Genomic DNA, 13,702 nt, shown 5'->3' with positions numbered 1-13,702 from the left:
AGAGGCAGAGATACAAGCTATGGGCAGGTGGAATTCTAACGTGTTTAAGCGATACATTAGAATCCCATCTTTCGAATTATGGTGAATTACAGTTTACACTACTATCATACAGGCAGTGGCATCGGATGCATGGCATTCTTGTGGCTTACTGTATGGAAATCCTACTTTTACCGAGTTGAATGCATGGGATTTTCTTACTTTAATAGCTAAAACTAACTTACTGCGTCGAATGCATGGCATTCTCGTAGCTTCTTACATAAAAATAAAAATATATTGATAAAACATGCATTCTCACACCTCAATACAAAAAACTGCGTCGGATGCATGGCATTCTCGTAGATTATTGTAAAAGGGAACGTGTGTATTTAAAGGTTCTTGTGAATCAACCCTAGATTGTATGTACTTCCTATTATTAATAGCTTTAATAAACCCAGTGCTGTCATGGATAATTGTATCGTATTTTTATTCTGATGGGTGTTTCGATTCAGGTTAGGCTGATATGGCCTTTTAAGTCAGTCAAACTGCTGTGGGTGGGGGTTGCTAGTTTCAGCTATTGCCGGCTGGAAGTAGCTTATCTAGCAAGGTGGCGGATTTCCCCCACCTACAACAGTGCTTTTCGCATTTATTATGTAATGTTACTATGTCATTTCACTTTCCTGAACACCTACTTTTGTCAGGTGTTTACTATTACATAATGTGATGTGATGTTATAATTTTATGTCCTTTTTAATAAAACGGCCATTTCAATCTAACCTGGTTTACTGGTTGTTTTTACCTAATGTTCTACAGTTCAGTTAGTTTTATTACAAGTAGCTTGTAATTTATCTGATATAATCCGGACTTCGTAAATCAACAATTAAATACAACTGTTTTTAATTGTATTTAAGAGGTCGGTTATAATCATAAACATATGTCTTTGTATGCCATTTAGCAGGGCGCAAAAGGACTGCGTAAGGAAGATTACGTTGGCTAATTAAATAGCCTCGCGTCGTGACGTCACTTAACAACAGCGTCAGTTTCAAATAATTTCGTACAGGTAAGACGCAATTGTTATTTTTAATTTCCCACCACCTTCCCCGTGTCTTGCCACCATTATCAAAATGATCTCTTGTTAAGAACGATTAATAACAATGGCTTCTAATTTATGTTATATATTGACATATGTTTTTGATTTGTTTATAATTAACACACGGGATATCTTGTACATCAGATGTTTAATGTAACACATTTTTGTTATATACATTAAATGTTTTCATATTGATACGTTCAAGAACAATTGACATTTCTTCATATACTTTTATGTAGAGTTAACAGATGGGTGGATTTCCCCCACCTACAACAGTGCTTTTCGCATTTATTATGTAATGTTACTATGTCATTTCACTTTCCTGAACACCTACTTTTGTCAGGTGTTTACTATTACATAATGTGATGTGATGTTATAATTTGTAGTCGTTTTTAATAAAACGGCCATTTCAGTCTAACCTGGTTTACTGGTTGTTTTTACCTAATGTTCTACAGTTCAGTTAGTTTTATTACAAGTAGCTTGTAATTTATCGGATATAATCCGGACTTCGTAAATACTATTTAAAGTTACTAAATTTTCTTCAAGTATTAAAATATACCGGCCTAGGTGGCGTCGTGGTTAGGCCATCGGTCTATAGGTTGGTAGGTAATGGGTTTGGATCCCAGTCGAGGCATGGGATTTTTTAATCCAGATACCAACTCCAAACCCTGAGTGAGTGCTCCACAAGGCTCAATGGGTAGGTGTAAACCACTTGCACTGACCAGTGATCCATAACTGGTTCAACAAAGGCCATGGTTTGTGCTATCCCTTGCTGCTAATCGTAAAGATATAGTTGCGACAGAGGGTTTCCTCCCAAAATCTGTGTGGTCCTTAACAATATGTCTGATGTCTGACGTCATATAACCATAAATAAAATGTGTTGAGTGTGTCGTTAAATAAAACATTTCTTTCTTTCAAGTATTAAAACAATAAAATTTTAAAATACCCCCCCCCCCCCCTAACTTTTGCTAGCAAACAATCTAAAACAGTCATATTTAATTTATGCTCTTCTGTAATTGGATAGTCTGTGGCACAAGGAATGCATGTATTATGTTCATCATTGGAAATATTTAATTTTTAATTATTTCTAAAATCTGGTGTATTCAGAAACATTAAGACAATACTGTTTGAGTAAACTTACCCTTAACGTTTATTCTCATGACGGGAGGACCTGTGTTTTCGTCCCTCGTTCTGTAGAACGTAATGTGTGTGTCTTTGAATGTCGCCCAGTATCTCTTGTAACTCTTCAGTGTCAGTTTTTTTGGTCTAGAAAGTAAATGAAACAAAATCATGATCCAGTAAAATAATTAAGACACAAAGGCTTAAAATTTATTTTTCACACGTTACTCAAAGCATTATCACGATGACACACAATAAGAGTGCTTTGTCCAAGAATAGCCGACTGCATATCAACCGATGAAACTGTAACATTGTATTTGTCACAATCGGCTATTCACATAGCTATTTTCATAGAAGGCACTTATATCATATAGCGTCGCACTTAGTCTGATTGCTTGTTTGCCGACATTGTGCATGAATACAAACATAAATGACTCTTCAAGCATTGCAAGAGTTTAAATAGGCTGTGGCACTGAATGGGGTAGGGGTGGTAGTGGCTGTAGTCTATAAAAGTAAACATGTTTCTTGTCAATGTTTTTACAGCAAATCCTTCTGACATGTATATACTTTGGTTTCTTGTAATTGCTTAGTGGTTTTTAAAGTGTTTGCTGCTACATGATTGTATGTATGTATGTGATTGGTTTCTGCAGGTTTTGTGCTATTGTCTGCAACATATAGTGTTTATTAGAAACTTAGGACAAATTACTTCTGACATTTCCCTGTAAAGTGCCATCCCACATGCCTATGCCCAAAAAGTACAGTGAAGACGTATTATTGCAGACAATGACATATAAAGTCAAATGAAAATTTCTGAGTCTTGTAACAAGCAGCAAGTGAGACGTCCATGTTAACGTATGTCCCGAGAGCTCACTTTAAGAATCTGACGTAGTCTGAGAGTTCCGGTATATGCGTGATGTCCCCCGGGGACGAGACGGACGAGCCCTCCAATGATTCCTGCAAGTCTTTCAGAGCGGCATCGATGTCGTCATCCTCTGTGTGGTTCATCGTCGAGTGATCCAGGTCCGGCTGCGGCAGACCAGACTGGAGCTGGATTTGAAACTGGAACAAACATGAATGAATGAATGAATGAATGAAAAAATGAATGAATGAATGAATGAATGAATGTTTAACAACACCCAAGCATGAAAAATGCATTGGGTGTCTGGACAAAAATGAATGAAAACAATGCTAAATTACATAGTTGTTGTTTTTTTGGGGGGGGGGTGGGGGGGGGTAATGACTGTAAGCAAATTCAGGGTGTGTGTGCTCCCTTTTTTCATACACTTGACTGTATATCCCCTAGAATAACACCTGTAAAAAACATGCCATTGAAAAGAAATTGAATATAGTCCAAGACAAAAAAGTGCCGTGGATAATTGAAAACTTCACAGCATTGCCATTTTGCTGTGGGCAGTTGCTACCAAATTTAGCACACTAGCATTTTGTACCCTCCACCCTCCCTCGTTTTCAAATTGCTGAAATATTTCACACCTCCTTTGTCAAATTTCCGTATCAACCCCTAACACTGGTATATATTCTTGTAATGTTCACAAAACGTAACAGACCAAGAACACTGTATCATTTCCAAAAACACTCTGTAGCTATCCATCATTGTCCAATTCCACATCACCATTATGTTGTGTTAAACAGCAACAGGTGCTTCTAATTTGTGGTTTATGTTAGTAATTGAAATTTGCCTCCAGTTCCAAGTCCTGTGTTTTAAAGTCTAAACCCAAGGCTTTAATAATGTCTCGCATATATATATATATTACAAATAGCATACAGTTAAGGCCAAATCAATGTATGCAAATAGCATTTTTCTAATCAATTGAAATTATAATAATGTATTGCTTTAGATATTGAATAGTTGGATAAATAGCCAACACTGGTTGTAGTTTTTGCTAATGTGCACAAGCATAATAACTGCCAGGGAAATGAGTTTTGAGTTTCCTCTTGTTAAATTTGTACCTTGTGAAGCTAAAGTTACCATCATCAAATATTTCCTAGTTCTGTTATCCGGATCTTAACTTCAGTGTGATAATACCATATAGAAATTATCAACAAATATTTATCTAACACACTGCTAATAATAGATATGACAATAATAACAGTGGACCAAAAAACCTTGGAAAATGTTGAAAGATTTGGAAAAGTAAATGTTAAAGTTTGTTTTATTTAACGACACCACTAGAGCACATTGTAATCATCGGCTATTGGATGTCAAATTGGTAATTTTGACAATCTTCGAGAGGAAACCCGCTAAATTTTTCAATTAGTACTGTAGCAAGGGATCTTTTATATGCACCATCCCACAGACAGGATAACACATACCAGGCCTTTGATATACCATGTGTGATGCACCGGCTGGAACAAGAAATAGCCCAATGGGCCCACTGATGGGGATCGATCCCAAACTGACCGTACATCAAGCGAGCACTTTATCGCTGGGCTACTTCCCGCCCCTTTGGCAAAGTAAGTTTCTTTGTGCTTTTTAGCAAAGGACATCGACAGTAACAGTTTTCAGGTAGAACTAAAATTCAGAATTCTGTTAAAAATGTCTGGAGCTTGTTTTAACTGTGCACCATCTTGCAGATGGTAGTTACCTGCAGTGCTGCAAACATCATCATTTCCTCCTCTGTACAGTCAATCTCCTCCGCCATGAGCGCCCACTTCGCCTGCTCATAAATCTGGTTGATCCGGATAGCGTCATACTGCAACACACAACAAATAGATCACTTACAAATAGTAACACACACTTTAAAAGATCTGGTTGATCCGGATAGCGTCATACTGCAACACACAACAAATAGATCACTTACAAATAGTAACACACACTTTAAAAGATCTGGTTGATCCGGATAGCGTCATACTGCAACACACAACAAATAGATCACTTACAAATAGTAACACACACTTTAAAAGATCTGGTTGATCCGGATAGTGTCATACTGCAACACACAACAAATAGATCACTTACAAATAGTAACACACACTTTAAAAGATCTGGTTGATCCGGATAGTGTCATACTGCAACACACAACAAATAGATCACTTACAAATAGTAACACACACTTTAAAAGATCTGGTTGATCCGGATAGTGTCATACTGCAACACACAACAAATAGATCACTTACAAATAGTAACACACACTTTAAAAGATCTGGTTGATCCAGATAGTGTCATACTGCAACACACAACAAATAGATAAATTACAAATAGTAACACACACTTTAGATCTGGTTGAACCGGATAGCGTCATACTGCAACACACAACAAATAGATCACTTACAAATTAGTCCACAATATTGGACTCTAGTACTCGAGGGGCAAACTCGACCCAGACCCGAGTACCCGACACTTACAGTAGATGAAAATGAGACTAAGGAATAAAGTAAAATAGCATTATACATCTTAATTCCTGCGCTGAACATGGATGTCAAATCATGCCATTGTATTGCATTCCACACATTCAACTTTTGTTTTCCCTTGATGACTCATAGCCCTATAATGTAACTGATGGCAAGCATATGGCAAAATGACATAAAAAATATAATTAAATCAAAGTGCTCTTCCATGCACGGGTACTCAAGTCCTGTGACCGGACTCAAGTGTTGCTAGACACAGCCCATGCTTGAGTACTCGAAGTACTCATGGAGACCCTATTACAAATACATGTATTAACATATAATTTAACAGACTTTTGAAATATCAAGCGAGCAGTCCACTGCTCTCCTAATAATAATTCCTGCTAAGTATTTCAAATAAGGAGAGTTGTTCCATAAATCTCAATAATTAAGAGTAAAAGGTGATCACTTGCCCATCACAGAGAGGCCTGGTTTAATATTCTATACATATGAACTAATCAGAGGGATTGGGGTGTCAGCTGCTTACTGGCAATTATTGCTGACTGTCAGCAAAGTTTTATCCTCCTGATGTCTTTGACTAACTTATTTTCTTTATTTGAAAGTCCTTTTCATCTGCTATACACGTACACTACTGTTCAACTGCTTTGGGTTTTCAAAGCAAACAAATCTGCCTATGTCCTATATTCCAAGTTCAACCACATTTTATCAGATCTTAATATATACATACACAGCATTTGAAACACCAATTGTGCAGTGACAAATAGCCCAATGGACCCACTGACAGGGATCGATCCTAGACCAACCATGCACCAAGCAAGCACTTTACTATTGGACTACATCCTGCCAACCCCCATATGAACACATCACATCAAAACTCATATACTGAATCTCTATCATTACAGTTATATTAGGACTGTACCAGAAGGAATCACATTTCCCATTACCAACAAAATAAAAGTTTCTTTAAACATGTATGCAAAGGGGGAAACATGCTGCAGACTCACCAGGCATAATATTAGAATTACGATGCCTCCCACCCACCACATGTGATCAATTCTGGATCAGCCCTTAGCACAAACACATTGCATCAGCAATAAACCAATGCATGTACAGCACACACTGCGTTAAGACGCCATATGGTCCATATGGAGCATAACACAGCAGCTAGTAAATAAATTTCAAATATGCATGTCAACACATTTTTGCAAGAGCAGTGCATAATGAGATGCTAATGAAATGCAGATTATAGAAAATGCCATTTTAAAGGAGGGTAACCGTAATAACAAATTTGATTTTAACATTACGTAAGGTGGTGGTGACATACTGGTAAAGTTTTCTTTACAATCAATTGAAGTCCAGCCTTATTTTAAAGTTATTTCATACAAATGCAAAGTTTTGGATGGTCATACAGTAATAGCATTGTGTTACATTTTTTCATTTGTCAAAAAGCTAGGGGTTAAATATGAATCAAAATACTGTTTGGAAAAAACTAGAGGACAATTTTATGAAAGAAAGAAAGAAGTGTTTTATTTAACGATGCACTCAACACATTTTTATTTACGGTTATATGGCATCAGACATATGGTTCAGGACCACACAGATTTGGAGAGGAAACCCGCTGTCGCCACTACATGGGCTACTCTTCCGATTGGCAGCAAGGGATCTTTTATATGCGCTTCCCACAGGCAGGATAGCACAAACCATGGCCTTTGTTGAACCAAGTTATGGATCACTGGTCGGTGCAAGTGGTTTACACCTACCCATTGAGCCTTGCGGAGCACTCACTCAGGGTTTGGAGTCGGTATCTGGATTAAAAATCCCATGCCTCGACTGGGATCTGAATCCAGTACCTACCAGCCTGTAGACCGATGGCCTGCCACGACGCCACCGAGGCCGGTCACAATTTTATGAATTCATTATTATTAAAGGGCTTACTTATTAAATAGCCTCAATAAAAACATACAATTTTCCCCTTTGTAACTCTGGACTGAGTCTGACTTATTAAATGTGCCAGTGATAAATGAAATGGTTATGACATTATTTTGATGTTGTTTTTTTCAACATCCCACAAGTACATGCTCCTACAAGAAAAAGACATGTCCCAAAGTGACCCTTTACAACCGTTTACACAGAAGATTTTGTCCTTTGATTGACCTGGGTCAAGTCTTAATTATAATTTACACCTGGCATTCTCGCACCAAGCTCAACAACTTATCCGGGATAAACTTGCCCACCTCATTCACCTGGTCTTCATGTGCCGAGGTCTGCTGACCCCAGACAACTAAACTTAGCAGATGGAATCAGAACTGCTCCCAATAAAGAGAAATCATGACAGGTCAGTACTGGCTAAACTGGATTAAATGATGTTCAGGCTATGAAAATGCTTCGTCTAATGGAGAAAACTCAAAGTTCACAAGTGCAAAGTGCATACAGAAAAAAGAGAAAAAGTCTGAAGTCTAGCTAAATGGTTTAAGACAGAGAAATATTGCTGACCTTGAATATTTTTTTCAGGGGCAACTTTAGACTCAGTCCAGTGTAAAAAGGGTGACAAAAAAAGTCTTTAAACATGAATATAGATACATGAAGGAACGAAGGAAACATTTTATTTAATTACACACTCAACACATTTTATTTATGGTTATATGGCGTCGGACATATGGTTAAGTACCACACAAATATTGAGAGAGGAAACCCACTGTTGCCACTTCATGCTACTCTCCCCATTGATGGGCCCATTGGGCTATTTCTCGTTCCAGCCAGTGCACCACGACTGGTATATTAAAGGTCGTGGTATGTACCACCCTGTCTGTGGGATGGTGCATATAAAAGATCCCTTGCTGCTAATCGAAATGAGTAGTTCATGAAGTGGCGACAGAGGGTTTCCTCTCTCAATATCTGTGTGGTCCTTAACCATATGTCTGAGGCCATATAACTGTAAATAAAAGTGTTGAGTGTGTCGTTAAATAAAACATTTCTTTCTTTCTTTTTCATGGGCTACCCTTTTCGATTAGCAGCAAGGGATCTTTTGTATGCACCATCCCACAGACAGGAGCTATGTCACACCCAACAGATACATGATACTATTTTCATTGATGAATCCATTTATTTATTTTCAAAAACAGATGTACAAGTATATGCTGACTTCGGCCATTTTGTACACAATGGCCTAATTCTCTGTGACTCTCTCTGGAACCTGCTTATCTGTTACTGACATCTTCCTTGCAGTTTTGAAATACTTGAGCTACCTAATGAATGATAGAGGATTATTTCGGTGTACAGTTTTAGATATATCTCTCACACTGACACAGACTCAGAACTTATATGTACATAGAATTTGAGCCAAATACATGAATGAGATATTTCTTCAACACTGAAGATTCTTTAGAAAAATATTACCGTATACTGTTCATCTCTCCTATCTGTATATGAAAATAACCTAGGTGATAAAGATAGCAAAGGAAACTCATAGGGGGAATTAAGTCCAAGTTCAATATTTTTAACATGCTCATATACCACTAGAGTTTTGAGCATGTCTGTCTCGAGTCCCACCTTTGGAAAGCCAGTGGCCCTACCCAGGACAGATGGGGCCGGTAAGAATATTTTTATTTATTTAAATAGTAAGACAGTATATCAAAATTATATTGGATGAATATTGTTATCTGCCATTTAAAACTGATGAACCTGTATAGTGTAAAAAGCCTATTTGATGGGCTTTTTGTTTGTTTATTTGTTCATCTTTTCATTGTTGGTAGGTTTTGTTTTTTTAATTATGTATTTTGAGACAAAAGTTGGATACCAATGTCTTTGAATTTAGGGAATAATTTGTTTTCAAAATCTTGATTAGTGACATTTCTAGTGAAATGAACATTAATTAACAACTAGTTTAATGTTTTAAAATTGTGCAGCCATCTCTGAAACTTCCGTTGCGAATCATGACGCGAAACTAATTAAAATGTCCCGTTGATATACCAGTTGTGGAACACTGATTGGAATGGGAAAAAAACCTTTGCGGATGTATCGACCAATCACATTAAAGATGCATTCACTACTACTAACTATAAACTGCTCACTTTGTCTGTTCAAACAAATAAATCTGTTTATTGTGATCATAAGCTTCTGCCTTGTAAAGGTCAAGTGTAAATGAACTCTGGTTTAATGACACTAGTTGGGAAGTAATTGATGAGTCTGAATTAAACTGACACCGACATCGTGCAATGGATGACATGCCTGATACATTACACCTTAATTGAAATGTACACATTTCATGTCTGCCAACAGGTAAGCCCCGGTTCATTGCAGTGGTCGTGGCTCTCAAATGACTGATGGTCAGCAGTCTATGTCCAAGGTAACAGTATACATGTCTCACAGGTAAACAACATAATCATCAGGTAAAAATCCTTCAACAGGTGAGATCAAGTAAAAATGCTTATCAGGTGAGAACCTGTCATGATAGCCACTATTAATTTTTTAAAGAACATTTACAATTAATTTTCTTTCTCAAGGTAAGTCCAGTTTAATTAGAGTTTATAGCTCAGTGGTACACACTCCACCTGAGGTAAATAGTTGCATGATTTTGCAAATTGAGCCAGGGTTATGTTCATTTCCAACCAGTGCACCAGGACCCATACTTTATAGATCAAAGGCTCTGGTATGTCCCATTCTGTCTGTGGGAAAGTGCATACAACAGACCACTTGCTGCTAATTGCAAACAAATTATGTCTATTTTAATGACATTTTCAACTCTGGCTATTTGGTTTCTATCATATATGGTTACTGTGACACTTGGCACAGAGACTGAGAGTGGAAACTTGTATAAGCTATTCATATGAAATGGCTACATGGAATCTCTATATATGTACATGTTACGATGATGTAGAGGCCTCTGAAAATTGGGAGGACAATTGTTTCCTTTGAAAAAGCAACCATGCATGAGCAAAAAGACTTCTTTCATTATTTATTTATAGGGATGAAAATCTGGAAAATTTTACAGGGTTTTGAAAAGTAGCTTAATGGTTTGCTATAAGCTTTTTATACACAGAAACAATTTTTAGATAGTGTTAAAATCTGGAATATCTTTCTTTCATTTATACATATACACTGTACCTGAAAAACTGAGGGGTTTCGTTAGGAGTTTTTTTCACTTTATTTTATTATTTATTTATTTATTCTGAGATATTGCAATAAAAAGTAACATAAAAAATTGTCGTTCATGTAAATAACAGATACGCTGCTATTTTACTGAATATAAAACATACCACAAATTTCAAAGGTAATGTTGCATGGACTTTACCACTATAAAAGTGAGACATGCGGTATTTGTACCCGATCCAGACTGACGGTGATATGATGATACATGAATCTAAAACAGGACTACAAAGCACAGGTGCTGCTCATCTTTATGCAACATCTTCTCAGCGAACAAAAGAAAACATTTAGTCCACTCACGGCAAACAGACCTTTGACTTTTGCACATGAGAATAATGTTTTCTGTTCTGTTTACTACTGCCAGATATCATTCACCTGACAGTGACTAATAACACGTCACAGTAACCATGTTACTCGTCACAGTAACCATGTTACTCGCAAGTTCTGCAGTGGTGTTTATACATAATAATAATAAATTTTATGTATGAGACCAACACTGAACATTCTGTTCCATGACCTTCACCTTTAGAAGAAATGGATGGTGTTGTCATCAGCCTTGACAAATGTTTAATGAGCCACAATTAGGTCCCAGTGAGCATCTTCACTATATACACAGCAGACAGACAGACACAGATAGACACAGACATAGACATAGTCATAAACATAGACTTAGACATAGACATAGACATAGATATAGATATATACTTCACAATTAAAGGGGCAATTTCAAAGTTACATAATGACCAAAAATATTTTTCTATTTTTCTTGTGAAATGTAAAGATTATGATTTGAATTAAATGTCCACAAAAACCAAATAATTATCATTTACTATAATAATTTATAAACTGATTTCACAGCAAAATCCAATGTGGGTGATCAACAGGTTAACGCATCATGTTAGTCTGAATTTGATTGCATCTCCATATTGACCCAAAAATGGCTGCTGTTTAAATGGATACCCGAAGCAGATTTTCCATGTACTTACTGTTTTTCTCTAAGGATTCTTCTTGGCAACATATTACAATTTTGATATTATTGAGTTAAATATACAAAGATAATATAAAGAATCGATTAATTTAATTTTGTTTTAAAAAATACATGAATAACAAAATATGACACTTGTAACTTTGAGAATATACCTTTAAAGAAGTTATGGATGGTTTTTTAAATCATATTTTATTAGAAAGATGAATCTTATTGTTTAACAAACCTGGTAGATTTTTATGAGTCAAAGAATAATTAGTTTCCATTTTTGTTAAGGTATCAATAATATGTGAAACCTATTTAAATTTAAAATCAGATTTACAGTGAATAAAAGGCAGATTTTGTGATTTCAACACATTCTGTAGTGTTCAGATTGGCCAATCCTAATAATGAAAATGTATTCTGTAGGAAATGTATCTTTTAATAGTTTTATCCAAAGTAAGAAATCTATCTACAGTCTTTCAAAGCAACATCAGCAATAGACAAAAAAGAAAACTTCAAACTGAAACAACATCATAAAATTCAGTTTTTAAAAATGCATGAGACAACTCCATACTGAAACAGAATTATGGAAAACTGAACCACAATCTGACTCGGTGACCCGGAATATGCTCAGAACTGAACCTGATATCAAAAGATTCATCAGGCAATAAAACAAACACTGTTGTTGATAAGTTCTACTACATAAACAAACTGTAAAACATAAATCTCTAAACACAATACGATCAAATTTCAAACTTTAAAAAAAAACCCAGATTATTATGATGCAGATGTTAGGATAACCTGTTTAAGCTACTTTAAGATATTGCTTGGTCAACACAACAGAGGCATGCTGTGCAGAACTTAACGTATGTTAAAGTTATATTGTCAAGTATCAGTTGGCAAAGTTTTCATTATTACCCTCTTTAGCCGAAGCACATTAAAGCCATTCAACCTGTGAAAATGGCAAGCTACAAAGAAAGGCACTTGATTATTCTTAAGTGGCTATGGCTACTCAGTAACATGGAAAAACTGTTGAAAGGGTGAGGATCTCATTAGCTTTCCCTAATGGGAAAATGTCATGACAGGCTTATTGTACCTGTTTTACATGGTCAATACAAAGACATTGTCAAAGGTAAACCTGACGGGATGGGATGGGGGGTATCGTTTGGCCTGGACACCCATCCTATTTCATTGGTAGATTTAAGTAAGAAAACATAATTATCACTTATTCCAGTCGCAGGAATCTGGGTATGAATGAGATGTGTGTAGAGGGGGTTTTGGTGTGTGTGTGGAGGGGGGGGGGGGGGGGGGTAATGGGGGGGGGGTAAAAAAGGACCTCCAGTAGCAAATTATGATTTTGTTTTGGAAAAATAAATCTAACCTGGTTAATTTCTTAAGATCTCTTTCCACTACAGTACAAGCATCAAATTTTAATTGTGTGGGTGAGTGGAATGGCATGGCACACGGGTAAACTGTTCTTTTAAAAGAAGGGCACTAAGGGAAGATTAAACTATCGACAGATGTTGTAACAATAATAAATGTTAAAACAAAACTGTCAAGAAACATAGGCATTTTTCCATTTTCCATTCAACATAGTGAGTCAGTGCTATGGAACAAGGAAGGATACACTATATAACATGGAATGTATGGGAAGGGCACAGTGGCAAGTATAAAGAGGGCAAACATGGCACTTGTTGTCAATGCCAGAGGAAAATATGAACCCTGCATCAAGAATTTGCTGCTTGTAGCAGTTTAAAATGTGCATATGTACCATTAAATATTCCTTTCCTTTCCATAAGCATTTAATTGGACAAGCTTAAGCTTTCTTCATGAGAAATCAACCAACATCAAAAGTACACTCTGTGTACAGAAGATGATAAATCTACAGCATAATTGAATGATTGAATAAAATGACTGACGTCAAAAGTCTACAGTATACGTGTATCTGTGTAGAACACAACAAATCTACAAGTCACATCAGCACCCATTGCATGTTAGTGTGTGATAAATAACAGCAGAAACGGTTTGCACCAGGACAC

The 13,702-nt window shown here is 36.5% G+C and overlaps 1 protein-coding gene across 1 annotated transcript in view; it reads right to left on the bottom strand.

The window, feature by feature from the left end:
* Positions 1 to 13,702, bottom strand: part of LOC121372728 (fermitin family homolog 2-like) — a 99,765-nt gene that overhangs the window by 20,460 nt on the left and 65,603 nt on the right. The window contains exons 6-8 of the mRNA XM_041499206.1: positions 4,789 to 4,896; positions 3,057 to 3,244; positions 2,208 to 2,332 (exon numbers count right to left, since the gene is read on the bottom strand). Coding sequence (XP_041355140.1) covers positions 2,208 to 2,332; positions 3,057 to 3,244; positions 4,789 to 4,896 — 421 coding nt within the window. The remainder of the gene's footprint in view (positions 1 to 2,207; positions 2,333 to 3,056; positions 3,245 to 4,788; positions 4,897 to 13,702) is intronic.

Source organism: Gigantopelta aegis, chromosome 4 (assembly GCF_016097555.1).
Source record: "Gigantopelta aegis isolate Gae_Host chromosome 4, Gae_host_genome, whole genome shotgun sequence".
NCBI lineage: Eukaryota > Metazoa > Mollusca > Gastropoda > Neomphalida > Peltospiridae > Gigantopelta > Gigantopelta aegis.
The sequence above is the reverse complement of the archived record's forward strand: the minus strand, read 5'-3'. Positions and strand labels throughout refer to the sequence as shown.